The 15862-nt window shown below is 43.0% G+C and overlaps 3 protein-coding genes across 8 annotated transcripts in view; all 3 read left to right on the forward strand.

The window, feature by feature from the left end:
• The window catches only part of LOC123961219 (E3 ubiquitin-protein ligase TRIM21-like), a 2744-nt gene extending 1369 nt beyond the window's left edge, over nt 1–1375 (forward strand). The window contains exon 3 of the mRNA XM_046036392.1: nt 8–1375. Coding sequence (XP_045892348.1) covers nt 8–1042 — 1035 coding nt within the window. The 3' untranslated portion in view covers nt 1043–1375. The remainder of the gene's footprint in view (nt 1–7) is intronic.
• Nucleotides 1–15862, forward strand: part of LOC123961223 (nuclear factor 7, ovary-like) — a 32170-nt gene that overhangs the window by 1369 nt on the left and 14939 nt on the right. The gene's annotated exons all lie outside the window — the stretch shown is intronic.
• The window catches only part of LOC123961221 (E3 ubiquitin-protein ligase TRIM69-like), a 40655-nt gene continuing 36675 nt past the window's right edge, over nt 11883–15862 (forward strand). The window contains exons 1-2 of one of the 5 annotated variants that reach the window (XM_046036394.1): nt 11883–11936; nt 15318–15862. The exon at nt 15318–15862 is cut by the window's right edge and continues 1118 nt beyond it. In XM_046036394.1, the coding sequence (XP_045892350.1) occupies nt 15327–15862 (536 nt within the window). In that variant the 5' untranslated portion in view covers nt 11883–11936; nt 15318–15326. The remainder of the gene's footprint in view (nt 11937–15317) is intronic. The other 4 variants (XM_046036397.1, XM_046036396.1, XM_046036393.1 and 1 more) reach the window with 4 other exon arrangements.

The raw sequence follows: 15862 nt of genomic DNA on the forward strand, positions 1-15862 counted from the left end.
GACAGAGGCTGAAACTCAGCAGATGATCCAGAAGAGACGACTGAAGATTCAGGAGATCAAACGCTCAGTGGAGCTCAGTAAGGAAGATGCAGACAGAGAGATAGCAGGTGGTGTTCAGGTCTTCAGCGCTCTGAAGGAGTCTGTTGAGAGAAGCCAGGCCGAGCTCATCGACACGATCAAAGAGAAGCAGAGAGAGACAGAGAAACAGGCTGAAGGCTTCATCAAAGAGCTGGAACAGGAAATCTCTGAGCTGAAGAAGAGAAGCTCTGAGGTGGAGCAGCTCTCACGCTCTGAAGACCACCTCCACCTCCTCCAAAGATTCCCGTCCCTGAACGCTGCTCCACCCACCAAGGACTGGACAGAAGTCAGCGTCCGTCCACCTTCATATGAGGGGTCTGTGGTGAGAGCTGTGAGTCAAGTGGAGGAGACGCTCAGTAAACAGATGAAGAAGCTGCTCGCTGAGGCCGAGCTGAAGAGGGTCCAGCAGTATGCAGTGGATGTGACACTCGATCCTGATACAGCAAGTCCCTACCTCATCCTGTCTGATGATAGAAAACAAGTTAAACATGGTGATGAAAAGAAGAATCTCCCAGACAATCCAGACAGATTTGATCCATGTGTTATGGTTTTATCAAAGCAGAGTTTCTCTTCAGGAAGATTTTACTACGAGGTTCAGGTTAAAGAGAAGACTGACTGGGATTTAGGAGTGGCCAGAGAGTCAATCAACAGGAAAGGAAATATCACACAGAGTCCTCAGAAAGGTTTCTGGATGATATGGTTGAGGAATGAAAATCAATACAACGCTCTTGCTGGCCCTTCAGTCCGTCTCTCTCTGAAGTCTCAGCCTGAGAAGGTGGGGGTGTTTGTGGATTATGAGGAGGGTCTGGTCTCCTTTTATGACGTTGATGCTGCAGCTCTTATCTACTCTTTTACTGGCTGCTGCTTCACTGAGAAACTCTACCCATACTTTTGTCCTTGTGTAAACAAGGGTGGTAAAAACTCTGCCCCTCTGATCATCTCACCTGTCAATCACACTGAGTAGAGCAACCATTTTCTACATTTAATGTAATAAATGTATATTTGTGATTCATGTAAAATGTAAGTTTGTTAATGAAGCTGTAGGAGGCTCGCTCGTCACAATTTGTTGGATGCTTTTTACTGGAGTTGCGTTTCCTGGATCTCTACAACTCAGCTGGAAAGTACAACACATGTCCAACAAAGAAGAAGAAGTTTAGAGTAAGTTAACCTGAACGTCTTGTTTTTGCCGACCTTCAGTGGTTTTGCTTCTCACCTTGCTGCAGTGATGTTCAATGCGACACACACACCAGCGATCAACACAGCTTTCTCTTTTTTAAGTTAAAACGTTTCAACGCTCCTCAGAATGTAAAGACAGATAAGCGGTATGAAAACCTTGCAGCTGTGTTTTCCTCTGCCGTTGTTGCTGCAGCGGTCTGTGTGACGGCGGGAGCAGAGGGCTCTGTGAGCGGGCGTCTGGCTGGCCTCACACGCTCCTCCCCCGGGTTGGCACAGGCTTCCCCCGCAGCCACTTGCGGAGCTCCTCAACTCCGAAAATATTCAAGCACATTTTTGTTCCGCCATCACTTCTTGTAAAACTGTCAATATTCAAAACCTACACAGTTGATTTCTCACCTCAAAACTTCTCAGAAGTGGATTTAGTGATGAAATTCCATATGACAACTGTAAAATATAAAACTGCAGTAATGATGATGCAGTGAATAGTGAATATTCTCTCTGACCAATCAGCAGTCTGTCGTGTTTTCACGTTACATTTTAGTATCCCTCAGCTCGCTTGGAACCTCGAGGGAGGTGAGGTGATTCAAAAAAAAGTACCTGGAAGCAGGTACAGGTGGAACATTTCTACAATGGAAAACCAAACAAAGGCGAGTCGAGCCAAAGGGCCTCCGCTCAGACTAGTTTGGTTTGAGGGCGTGCCTGACCCCCGCTAGCAGCTTGGCAAGCTTTATGACGCGTTTTCATTGTGACGTCACAAGTAAAGGAAGTGAAGGGCTGGACTATAAACGAGCTGTTTTCAAGTGGTTCAGAGCAGAGTTCTCTGTGGGAGATGGGAACTCCCTTTGGGCTGGACTTTGGGCTTTTTCACTTTGCAAACCTGTTACATGCACAAAAAAGATATATAACTCAACAAAGAAGAGGGAATAAGCCAAAAAGCATAATGCCACCTCTTTAATACAAACACACCTGTCATCATGAACAAACTGCAGTCTGTGTTTTATTAAAGTCTCTCTTTTATCAACAGACGCTGGTGATTCTTTTTTCTGTGAATGAAGTAGTTAAAACTTGCTCCACCTCGACCAATGACAACATTAAGCCACTTTTTAAAGGGAACGTAGTCACTGGCATTAGTTTGTTTACTGCCAATCACATGCATATGGTGGATAGCAGTGGTAGCCTTTTCAAATGTTATCGACCGAATGGATCACATTCTGATTGGCAAAAGAGTAATTCGCTCGGGTTTTGACGGTCAAATATATTGATCCACCGTGTTACAGCATCTGTTTTGGCCGCTAGTAAAAGTTACTTCAACGCTCAACCCTCTTTGTTGAAACCACACCCCCTACGCAAAGTCAGGGCCAAAAGTCTGAAAGTGAAAATACTGATCTGAAAGTTAAGGCACTAGCGCCAGCGCACAGGTAAGACATGTGAAATATATGAGCCATTTTGAATAGATTCTTTGGGATATTATCCCACAGTGGCTCATTATTTTATCATAGGGACACACATTAAGGGAAAATGCGTTTTTAGCTGGAAGTGAAGCATTGCTAGGATTAGCATGAACGAAGTTAGCTTCATACTAGCTAGCTAGTGTTGTGACTTTCACCCTCATTTCAATAACTAGCTCAAGTTTTTTTTTGCCTTTAACGTGGAAGGTCTTTGTTAACCTCTGTTTGTGAGAATGTCGACCATAACTCGACAGTGGCTGCAGCCGCACAGAACCTTATAAACAAAAAGAAGAAAACAGAGTAGTTCGTCCAGCGAGTAAAGTCTGTATTCAGGAACAAAGAAAGTTCAACACTAAGAAAGTTGTGTCTCTTATCACCGCTTGCGCAGTTGTGGAAAAGACAATGTGATGGCTGTGCTCAGGTCTACTTATACCTGAGTTGAGGCCCAACAACTGGGGGTACAGTTATTGGGCCTCACAGTCTGGTTTAACTTGAGTCCTGAAAGCAAAACTATCAAGCATCAAGTTCTGACCTGGTAAAATCCTCAAACAACAAACAATAAAAAAATTAATAAGACAGCAACCCTTGAATTGAAAGAATTTGAAGTCAGCTACAACATGCTTATTAAAGATAACAACAAACACTTACACAGATTTACCTCTAACACACTCCAATATATGCATACCTCTGGTTGAGAAGAATGGAGTGTGGATTGTAGAGGCACTGTAAAGGGAGTGTTGTTGCCTGTAGATCAAAAGATACACTATGTTCCTGGACTGACCACCTTTGTTATGTTGTCTATTTGTAATCATAACAAAGGTGGTCTTTTGGCTGCTGAATGCTTCCATTGTAGAAATAGAACAAGAAACAAAAAATAGAACTCATCTGGTTCCAAAGCTGTATCAAGCTATTTCCCAAGGACGCAATAAAACCTCACGTCCAGAGCTACAATGACCATGGACAAAATACCAGGTGAGTGTTAAAAGTATGATATTCTTAATGTCAAGTCAAAACAGCCCCAAAAAGTAGCTTGTAACAATGTTTGATTCTCAAGTGTCTTAAAACAAACTTGAGGTGAGTGTATTATTTGGCAAAACTGATTTTCTACCGAGATTTGCACCCACCTGTTTTCTCAGTGTATAATGCATATATAATGCTTCCTTTGTGTGGTGCCAATGTTATTATAACTATAACTAAATTCTCATTTTATTAATGTCCAGTCATGCTATCAGCTCTGTGTGGCTGCACTTGTTAAAGGCTAACATCAGAATGCTAGTAAGTTTTTGTCCCCCTTCAATCTCACCTTCACCTGGCAGTGATGAGTTGTGTGTACTCTGGTGTTACAAAAAACAACTAATAAAAACACTGACATTGGCATTTTCCAGCTGATCCAAGGAGGGTTTAAATTGTTTATTTAGCTGAAGGAGGAGGATTTTCTCAACACATGAAGGAATTCTACATCCTTCAGTTTACCGCAAACGTATGAAGCTATGTGGTTTTCACTGGACAGGAAGGGGATGAAAAACTGTAATCTGAAAAGAAACTAAAGCTGTCAGACAAATGTGTTGATGTGCAGTGGTGAGACTCACACTGAGCAGAGGTCAGGCGCTGTTGGCGTGATGATGACTGTTGTTACACATGGACTGGTCGTCAGACAACAACACTCTGCTAACAAACACACATTCAGATGAACTTCAGTAACATCTACGGAGAGAAAAGCTCATGGCGTGCTTCACACTTCGCCCAGATAGTAAGAACGAGGAAATTCTAATTTCAATTTACTGTGTGCGCTTTATAAAACTATTTCAAATGTATTTTTAGAAACCAACATCAGTTAAAGGGCCACAAAGGACATCAAACAACTTCCTGAGAAAACTTCTATTTGCACTGAATAAGATTCTAAACACCTTCCTAACATATTTAAACTTACCATATCTTATAGAGTACTTTTTACATCTGTCAGTCGTACTTGAACATTCCTATCTTGATTGACACAATGACAGACTCCACCTCGCCAAAAAACAGACGGACCTGGAAAATATGTAAGCAAAGTTTGTTTGTTTGTTATTCTAGTTATTCTAGTTAACACAACAAATCCATCCAGAGACAAACAACAATCACAAACAACAATAATATTAATACATTTTATTTGTTATGCACTTTACATTTGAAACAAATCTCAAAGTTACAGGAAAGATAATAAAAGCAAGGTAAAAACATCCATCCATCCATCCATCCATCCACCTTCATCCGCTTATCTGGGATTGGGTTGCGGGGGGAGCAGCTCCAGCAGGGGACCCCAAACTTCTCTTTCCCGAGCCACATGTGGCACATCCCAGGCCAGTGTGGAGATATAATCTCTCCACCTAGTCCTGGGTCTTCCCCGAGGCCTCCTCCCAGCTCCCTAGGGAGGCGTCCAGCAGGCATCCTTACCAGATGCCCAAACCACCTCAACTGCTCTACTCTGAGCTCCTTGCGGACGGCCGAACTTCTCACCCTATCTCTAAGGGAGACACCAGCTACCCGCCTGAGGAAACCCATTTCGGCCGCTTGTACCCGCGATCTCGTTCTTTTGGTCATGACCCAGCCTTCATGACCATAGGTGAGGGTAGGAGCAAAAATCGACCGGTAGATCGAGAGCTTTGCCTTACGGCTCAGCTCTCTTTTCAGTGCAGTAAAGCGAATGCAATACCGCACCCTCTGCTCCGATTCTCCGGCCAATCTCCGGCTCCAGTCTCCCCTCACTCGTGAACAAGGCCCCGAGGTACTTGAATTCCTTCACTTGGGGTAAGGACCACTCCACCGGTTTCCTGCTGAGAACCATGGCCACAGATTTAGAGGTGCTAATCCTCATTCGCACTCGGCTGCGAACCGATCCAGATCCAGCTGAAGGTCACGGACCGATGATGCCATCAGGACCACATCATCAGCAAAAAGCAGTGACGAGATCCCAAGCCCACCGAACCGCAGCCCCTCCTCGCCACGACTATGCCTCGATATCCTACCCATGAATATCACAAACAGGATTGGTGACGAAGCACAGCCCTGGCGAAGGCCAACCCTCATCTGGAAAGAGTCCGACTTACTGCCGAGTACTCGGACACAGCTCTCTCTTTGGATATCCCTGAGAAGGGCCCCCCTCAGCCCATACTCCCGCAGCACCAAGGGACCTGGTCATATGCCTTCTCCAGATCTACAAAGCACATGTAGACTGGATGGGCATACTCCCAAGCCCACTTCAGGATCCTTGTGAGAGTAAAGAGCTGGTCAGTTGTTCCACGCCCGGGACGAAAACCGCATTGTTCCTCTCCAATCTGAGGTTCGACAATCGGCCGAACCCTCTGTTCCAGCACCTTGGAGTAGACTTTACCGGGGAGGCTGAGAAGTGTGATACCCCTGTAATTGGCACCCACTCTCTGGTCCCCCTGTTTGAACAGGGGAAGCACCACTCCAGTCTGCCACTCCTTGGGCACTGTACCCAACTTCCACGCAATGTTAAAGAGACGTGTCATCCAAGACAGCCCCTCCACACCCAAAGCTTTTAGCATTTCTGGGCAGATCTCATCAATCCCTGGGGCTTTGCAACTGTGGAGTTGTTTGACTACGTCAGTGACTTCCACCAGGGAAATTGACGAGAAACTCCCCATCAGCCTCAAGCTCCGTCTCTACTAGAGAGGGCGTGTCAGTTGTTTTTAGGAGTTCCTCAAAGTGTTCCTTCCACCGCCCAATTTCCTCCCCAGTCGAGGTCAACAGGGTCCCATCCTTACTGTACACAGCTTGGACGGTTCCCCGCTTCCCCCACCTGAGATGGCGGACAGTTCTACAGAAACACTTTGGTGCAGACCGAAAGTCCTTCTCTATGTCTTTTTCCAAACTTCTTCCACACCCGCTGCTTTGCATCTGCCACAGCAGAGGCTGCAGCCCTTCGGGCCCATCGGTGCATTGAAGGCGTAGGGAGGCGACCCTCTCGTTCACCGGAGTAAACTCCAACGTAGCAGCGCTCAGCTGGGGACTTGTGAGTATCCCCACACCCGCCTGGCACCTCACATTTTGAGCAACACCAGAGAAGAATAGTGTCCATCCCCTATTAAGGAGTACGGTTCCAGAACCGAGACTGTGCGTGGAGGTCAGCCCCACCAGATCTAATTGGTAGCACTCCCGCACAAGTTCCGGCTCCTTCCCCCACAGAGGTGACGTTCCACGTCCCCAGAGCCAGAAGGTAAAAACATCTATAAGAAATTATAGATAAAAAGTGTAAAAACTTGCAAGGTTAATTTTACACTCATGAGTTCTGCTAAAAAGTCCTTTTTTAAAAGTCTCAGTAGTTTTAGGTGCACTCAGATGATCGGGGAGGGCATTCCAGATCCGAGGAACGGCAGAACAGAAAGCCTGATCACCTATATTGCTGAGCTTAGTCCTGGAGAGTAGGTGGTGATTGAGATTGTTGAGCGGAGGGATCGTGTTGTAGTTAGAGGGGTGAGTAGTTCTTTCAGGTAGGGGGAGGCATTTCCATAGATGCACAGGTGGGTGAGGAGGGAGACCTTATTTTCAATCCTAGCAGAAACGGGAAGCCAGTGAAGTGAATGGAGATTGGGTGTGATGTGGTCATACTTTCACACTCTCATCAGGATCCTTGCAGCCCTTTTCTGGACATACTGAAGTCTCTGCAGACTCTTGCTAGGGATCCTGATGAGAAGTGCGTTACAGTAATTCAGTCTGGAGGAGACAAAGGCGTGGACCATTAACTGAGGCTTTACAAAAAACAATAACTAACTAAAACTATATTGTAGGTTTGCAAAATAACTACAAGTAACTAAAATGAAAGAGGAAAAGTCCTTAGTTTTCGTTTATTTATTTCATAGGCCAAAGCCTACATTTCGAGTTACGCGCGGTGATTAGCAAATTAGCAAAGTCCAGTAGGCACCTGTTGGTGAGCTTGTGAGCGGGTGTGTTATGCTTTTTTCCTCCGTGTGAAGAGCTGGCACACTGCGTGTCATGTGGCTGGTCTGCCATGATTGCTTTATCCGTGAAGACAGGCCGGGGTCAGGGCGGTGTTTGGCTGCAGCGTAGCGGCTGGACACTGCTGTTAGGAGAAGAGCCCCATGTAACGTTAGAGGGAGGCTAACTGAGCCGGGTAGGGATCGGCTGGTAGTTGGTGGGATTTGAACATGTTTTCTATTATTATTTATACATGTGTAGAAAATAATATGAAGAATAATAATAAACTTTATTTTAAAGAGCGCCTTTAAAAGCAGCTTCTCAAAGCGCTGTACATAAAATCACAATCCACAAAAAAAACATTAATAATAAAAACAATATAAAACAATCATAAAAAAGACATCAGCAATCGAATGCAAGTTTAAAAAAGTGTGTCTTGAGAAGAGCTTTAAAAATGCCAAGCGTCTGGGCTTCCCTGAGTTCATGAGGAAGAGAGTTCCAGAGTGAAGGAGCATAAACAGAAATGGCCCTGTCACCCATAGATTTTAGGTGCGTTTGAGGAACAGTTAACAGATTACAATGTGAGGAGCGCAGTCTGCGATTCGGGGTACAAGGGCTTAATGAGCCAGATAAGTATTGCGGAGCCAAGCTGTGTAATACCTTGTATGTTAATATGATGATCTTGTAATCGACACGGAACCTGACTAGTAGCCAGTGTAAGGACTTCAAAACAGGAGTAATATGGTCGGATTTCCTGGTTCCCGTCAGGATCTGGGCTGCAGAGTTCTGAACATATTGCAATTTGTTAATTGTGGTTTTAGAAACTCCGGCTAAAATGGCGTTACAGTAATCCAGCCGTGTGACAACAAATTAATTCATCAGCTTTTCAGCGACAGATACATTTAGCATTGCACAACAGTGCAAAGGTGAGGCTGGTGTCAAGAATTACATCAAGGTTCCTCATCGTACTTTGGGTCTCTAGAACAGAGCCATCAACAAACAGGGACAGTGGAGCCGCTTTGCGAATTTGATGGAACCTATAAGCATAACCTCAGCTTTCCCACTGTTCAGGCAAAGAAAGTTATTGCTCATCCATGCTTTTATCTCAGAAATATAACCGGAAAGATAACAAGCATCAATGTCTTCACCAGATTTAGAGTGAATGTAGATTTGGGTATCGTCAGCATAAAAGTGATAATGGAGGACAAGCGATTGAAATGTGTTGTGTTGTCTTAATGTGTTGTGTTGTCTAAATGTGTTGTCTTAATGTGCTGTGATTAATTTGAATGTTTTTTCTTAAATTGCAGTGCATTGGCCACTCAGGGCCACCGTATATAAGCCTGTCAAGCCCATGCTAATACAAACCCATTCTCATTCAGAGATATACTTCACATTACTGCAATACTAGTATTAGTGACAATAACGCAGCTCTGTCACAGTTAATCTTATAGGAACAGTCAGTCAGTCTGCCATATCAACTATGAACAGTGCAAAACCGTTATCATAACTACACACTAGAGATGAAATTGGACTAAGGTTAAACTGTAAATGTTTCCTACAGACAGGCCAGCAGAGGTGTTTCCTGCCAGGCGAGATTGGGGGCGCTGTTTCACTCATTGCATTTGAATAAAGTCCACTATAGAGCAGACAAAGTCTTTGAAAATGAAATGTCAAATTCTGTTCTCATTTTCATTGTCACATAGTTAGGAAATGGCATTTTAATTTTAATTTTGACCTAAAAAGACCATGAGCACATGGACGTGTAAATGCAATAGACTGGTGGCGCTGTTTCACTCATTGCATTTGAATAAAGTCCACTATAGAGCAGACTAAGTCTTTGAAAATGAAATGTCAAATGCTATTTCCATTTTCATTTTAATATGGTCCTAGAATGCTCACACAAGTATGTGAAAATGAAAATGAAAATGATTGCATTTTCTTTTTCATTTTTACCTAAATAACACGTGTGGAAAATGATAATGTTATTGTGGGATTACATTTTACAAGTTTGCATGATAATTTTAATTTAGTTGCCTGTATGCTTCCATAGTATGGGGTAATGTTCCTCCATGGATATTTCCTGTGCCTAATGTGGACTTGAAGCTTCTAGAGAAGAAGAAAGAATGGAGTGAAAGGACTGTGGATAATATTGGACATTTGATTCAAGATTATGTGAAGAGGAATAATTATAACTATATGCTATATTTACTGACGGATCAAAAGATCCAGGGAGTGAACATGTAGGATCAGGAATATAGACACCTGAGTTTGATGTAGTTATATGTAAAAGAATTAATGACAAATTATCAGTATATACAGCAGAAATGGTTGCTATTATTTCAGGGTTACAGTGGATAGAAGAGGTGAGAGCAGAGAGAGTTGTAATTTGTTCAGACTCCACTGCAGCCCTTAATAGTTTGAATTCCAAAGAAACGGTAAGAAGTGATTTATTGATTGAAATATTTACAATGATGCTGAGAATACAAAGAGAGTTGATGTGCAATTTGTTTGAGTCCCTGCTCATGTTGGTGTTGAGGGGAATGAGAAAGCATATGAGACTACAAAGACAGCGTAAAAGTTAAAAGATGATGAAATCATGACAGTTCCCTTTGGAAAAGGAGAGGCCAAATCATTAATAAGAAAGGCAGTGAGTGACTGATGGCAGAAGAAGTGGGACACAGATACTGAAGGGAGACACTATTACAGCATACAGAAATCAATGAAGGTGAAGTGTTTCAAAGGGAAATGCAGAAGAAATGAAGTGTTTTGTTCAAGATTAAGATTTGGACATACTGGATTAAAATCAACTCTTTATTTAATGACATAATGTGTGTCTGATAAATGTGAGGTTTGTAATGTTCCTGAAAATGTCGAGCATGTCATCAAGAAGTGTAGTAAAAATGATTTTGAGAGGAACATCTTGCGTGACAAGTTATGAATTAGGATGGGGATGGAATTTAGAAAGGATTTTAGGGATGAGAGAGGAAACAAGGGAGAGCAGCAAAGCTCTCTTTATTTTTCTTAAATGTACAGGCTTAGATTGTAACATATAGTTTGTTTGTTTTGTTGAGTTTTATTTTATTTATTTTTGGTTTTATTGAATGTGCAACCTGAAGTATGTAAAGCCTTGATATTACACACTCCGGTACAGTAGGGGGCGGTATACACCTAAACATGTTGGTTGCGAACAGTGGTGTAGTCTAGTTTTTTGTAGTGAGTATAGCCTACTGTGATTTTTCCCTCACGCGTCCTAGAGCGATGTCCCATAAGCACCACTACACTCACATACAGTATGTACATGTAATAGAGAGCATTCTGATGGACTGCTTAGGCTATATGTTATCAACAACACAAAGACTTTTAACAGCCAATGAGAGTTACAGGTGGGCAAGGGCGTCACTTTGTGTTGAAAAGTGGTGGAGACATTTTAGGGCTCAGATTAGAGTTTTGACAAAACACTTAGCATACAAGACGTGACATTCCAGAATGTTGGGGTTACGAGATCAAGACTAGAAGGTGCATTTTGGGCAATGCAGATGCAGATCTGTTTTTTCTATATTTACATTGCATAGCATGTTTTCTTAGTGTGCCAAAAAAACTTTCTCATAGCGCTTACATTTGTTATTTAACATTTCCTGTTGCTATATTTCAGAACATTTTGAACAAATATTTTCAAAAGGTGGTGGGGACATGTCCCCAGTGTAAATGACACAGGTAGGGAGAATAGACTGATTTTCTAATGTTTATTAATCAACATCTAACTCAGTTAGGAGCTGCATGAAGCCTTAGATGTTATACGAATCTGGTTTTAGCAGCTTACAATTTTCAAAGCACATTTAAGAGTGTTAGTTGCAACTATTATTAATACTAATGGAAAGCTGAAGCTTATCAGTAATAACTATGAACATAGGCCTATGTGCACTTCTATCACCAAAACTCATTCATTCAGAATATTAACAAAAGCAAGGACACAAAAAGTGGTCCACATCATCTCAAGAACACTTATCTTCCAAAACCATTGTCAAGGTTATGTAGCTGTATCAGCTGAATTGCATGAGCATCACCCAGGAAGTGCTACAACTGCACACACACACACAGTATTCTGGCATCGAGAGGAGGAGCAGCAGCAAAGGAGGAGACCTGCACCGTCACATTTCCTCTTCTGAAAGTGAAAGTGTTTCTGAGTGACAGCAGAGCTGCAGTCGAGACAAGTCTCTCTGTTTCTCTGTGAAGAAACTTTCAACTGAATCCATCAGGTTTTTCTCAACAAAACAGCAGAATCTCTGCCAAACCCTGGTGAGTACACGGCCCTACAAAGCCAAAATGCACTGACTCAGTATTTGGTCAAAGTTTAGTTCAAACCAGTATCTGACTGTTTTACATCTGTTTTACCAGATAAAAGATATGATGTCATAGAAAAGTGTCTTTTTCTATAAAAACTACATGTACATTTAGCAGGAACTATAAACAGAGTTAAAACCGAACCCCAGTGACTGCAGCTGCTTTGTGTTTCAAGTATTAAGTCAAAACCTGAGCTCTACTCAAACAGGATGTTCCTCTCTCAGCGCGAGCCTTTTTTAAGCTCCACTGTTGGCCGTTGCGTTGATGAGAGAAGCTGTTACAGTTTCCTGAAGTCCAGAGCAGCTTCCTTCTTTTCTTCTGCACATATAATGTGTCTGATTCTCTGCTCTTTGTATCATCATCCTCCCTGTCTCTGTCTCCTCTTTGTCCAAACTCATTCTCTAACACTAAAGGTATTTGCACAGAGGAGGTGATTCTTCTTTTGCTCGACTCCCTCAGATGTTTTAATAAAACTAATAATAAAGCCAAATACTGGCTATGTTTAGCTGACTTTGAAAATATTTTCACTCTGATCAGCAAAAAAGCAACAGAGTAATATAATGTGAAAATATTGCGATGACCCCTGTGGGGCCCTGCTGTGTAACTTCTGCTTACTCTCATTAAGGATGATGATCATGAACACCTGAGGGCCAAGTTTGTGCTGATTACTTAAGCCTGGCAGTATTGCAGTTTCCTGTCTCTTCTTTCCCCGTCACCGCATGGCGTTCCCCTCCACGGGTATGGCTGAGGCCGTTTTGAGTTAAATTATGTTGTTGTACTTTCAACACGGTGTGCCAGATCGTGGAGGAACTCAAAAGAAAGGCAAAGTACTGCAACAGTGAAGAACTGAAGGTGGGGAGTTTGATTGGGGAGGTAGCCTACACCTGTCAACTGTAACGCAGGTGTCCTGAGGTGAGCTCAGGGAGGACAGAAACCCTTTCAGTACAATATCACAACAAATACATACACAATATAATACTAATAGGCAAATTCTTACAATATTTAGCCTAAATTGTTTTCTTAATGAAGGTTGGCACCTGTTGATAGGCTATTGAATTTTCTTATGTATGCAGTATGTAGGAAATATTAACATCCACATCAGCACCTCCTCTACCTCCTGCCCTCTCTCTCTCGCCACCTGTTATAGTAGCTTCTGTATATTATAGCCTTTTGTGGACTAAAAGGCTGTGATACTGACTGTAAGACAGAGAGAGAGGTGGACTATAAGACTGTGAGATGGACTGTGAGACAGATAGAGAGGTGGACTATAAGACTGTGATACTGATTGTGAGACAGAGAGAGAGGTGGACTATAAGACTGTGAGATGGACTGTGAGACAGATAGAGAGGTGGACTATAAGACTGTGAGACTGACTGTGAGACAAAGAGAGAGGTGGACTATAAGACTGTGAGATGGACTGTGAGACAGAGACACAGGTGGACTAAAAGGCTGTGATACTGACTGTGAGACAGAGAGAGAGGTGGACTAAAAGACTGAAACGGACTGTGAGACAGAGACACAGGTGGACTATAAGACTGTGATACTGACTGTGAGACAGAGAGAGAGGTGGACTATAAGACTGTGAGATGGACTGTGAGACAGAGACACAGGTGGACTAAAAGGCTGTGATACTGACTGTGAGACAGAGAGAGAGGTGGACTAAAAGACTGAAACGGACTGTGAGACAGAGACACAGGTGGACTATAAGACTGTGATACTGACTGTGAGACAGAGAGAGAGGTGGACTATAAGACTGTGAGATGGACTGTGAGACAGAGACACAGGTGGACTAAAAGGCTGTGATACTGACTGTGAGACAGAGAGAGAGGTGGACTAAAAGACTGAAACGGACTGTGAGACAGAGACACAGGTGGACTATAAGACTGTGATACTGACTGTGAGACAGAGAGAGAGGTGGACTATAAGACTGTGAGATGGACTGTGAGACAGAGACACAGGTGGACTAAAAGGCTGTGATACTGACTGTGAGACAGAGAGAGAGGTGGACTAAAAGACTGAAACGGACTGTGAGACAGAGACACAGGTGGACTATAAGACTGTGATACTGACTGTGAGACAGAGAGAGAGGTGGACTATAAGACTGTGAGATGGACTGTGAGACAGAGACACAGGTGGACTAAAAGGCTGTGATACTGACTGTGAGACAGAGAGAGAGGTGGACTAAAAGACTGAAACGGACTGTGAGACAGAGACACAGGTGGACTATAAGACTGTGATACTGACTGTGAGACAGAGAGAGAGGTGGACTATAAGACTGTGAGATGGACTGTGAGACAGAGACACAGGTGGACTATTAGACTGTGAGACTGACTGTGAGACAGAGAGAGAGGTGGACTATAAGACTGTGAGATTGACTGTGAGACAGAGAGAGAGACACTTTGGCGAGTTGAAAAACTGGTACGTTCTGCTCTGGTCAAGAAAATTTGAGTAGAATTTACTATTGAAGCCTATGGTGGATTTTCTGTCACGCTTGTCGGACATGCTTGAAGGACACAGAGACAAATCTATAAGTCCGAGGGATTTAATAAGCACATGTGAGGAACCACAACAAAAATACCTACATTTCTATATAATATAAAATTATGCTTGAAGAGTTAAAATTGTGGTCAAGCCAGCGAGTTAAAAAGAAAAATCTAAGAAGATTTTCCGAGCCTCCTACAGTGTAGTGATGTCACCCACTCTAACTCACGCAATATACACCCATTATAAACTCAGAAAAGAGCTAAAAAAAAAACATAAAACTTCGACAGCGACCATGAAAAAACCATAAAACATATCAAAAAGCTGAATACATCATTAATAGATGTGAGCAATTTACAGTTCAAATCAAGGCTGTAGCTGAAAGTATGCTGAACTGGTGAGCTTTCAAAGTGGAGTAAGTATGAGGAGGATTTTGACAGTCTCTCCATTCACTTACAATGGGAGAATTTTCCTGGAAAACCTTGAATAATTTGGAAAGTAAGATGCGAATGCTTGCAGCATTCACACACAACAAATAAATGTTTTGGAATGTAGATTATTTTCTGAGCTTGCTGATCTCATAGAAATACCACCACTGAACTGCACATCTGAGCTCTGCTTCACTCGCAGTATAGTCAAGGACCTGACTGAGTAATGAGCTGTCTCAGTAAATCAGATGCTGAATACATGCAGACTGCAGCCGCACATTCATGACAACCACAGCTCATATTTGTATTTGTATAACAACAGAACTCAGGATGACTCTCCTGATATCATTGTTTGTTTGATTTTATGAATCAAAAGATATTTAATTACAGTTTTTTTGTTTCCCTTTTTCACCCTTCTTGTCCTCAGAGTGTGGATATGTCTGCTGTCAGCTGTCTGCTGACTGAACATCAGTTTCTGTGCTCCATCTGTCTGGATGTGTTCACTGATCCAGTCAGCACACCATGTGGACACAACTTCTGTAAAACCTGCATCACTGAACACTGGAATATTAATGTCCCGTATCAGTGTCCCAACTGTAAAAAGGTTTTCTACTCAAAACCTGAGCTGCAGGTCAACACTTTCATCTCTGAGATGGCTGCTCAGTTCAGACAGTCAGCTCAACAGAAAGCCAGCAGCAGCAGCTCAGAGCAACAAGCTGCCAAACCAGGAGAAGTTCCCTGTGACGTCTGCACTGGAACCAAAGTGAAGGCCCTGAAGTCCTGCCTGGTGTGTCTGGCCTCCTACTGTGAGACTCACCTGGAGCCTCATCTGACAGCTTCACGCCTGAAAAGACATCAGCTGATCGACCCTGTGGAGAACCTGGAAGGCAGGATGTGTACGAAGCACGATAAACTGCTGGAGCTGTTCTGTAAGACCGACCAGATGTGTGTCTGCATGCTCTGCACTGTTTT

Source organism: Micropterus dolomieu, linkage group LG22, assembly GCF_021292245.1.
Source record: "Micropterus dolomieu isolate WLL.071019.BEF.003 ecotype Adirondacks linkage group LG22, ASM2129224v1, whole genome shotgun sequence".
NCBI lineage: Eukaryota > Metazoa > Chordata > Actinopteri > Centrarchiformes > Centrarchidae > Micropterus > Micropterus dolomieu.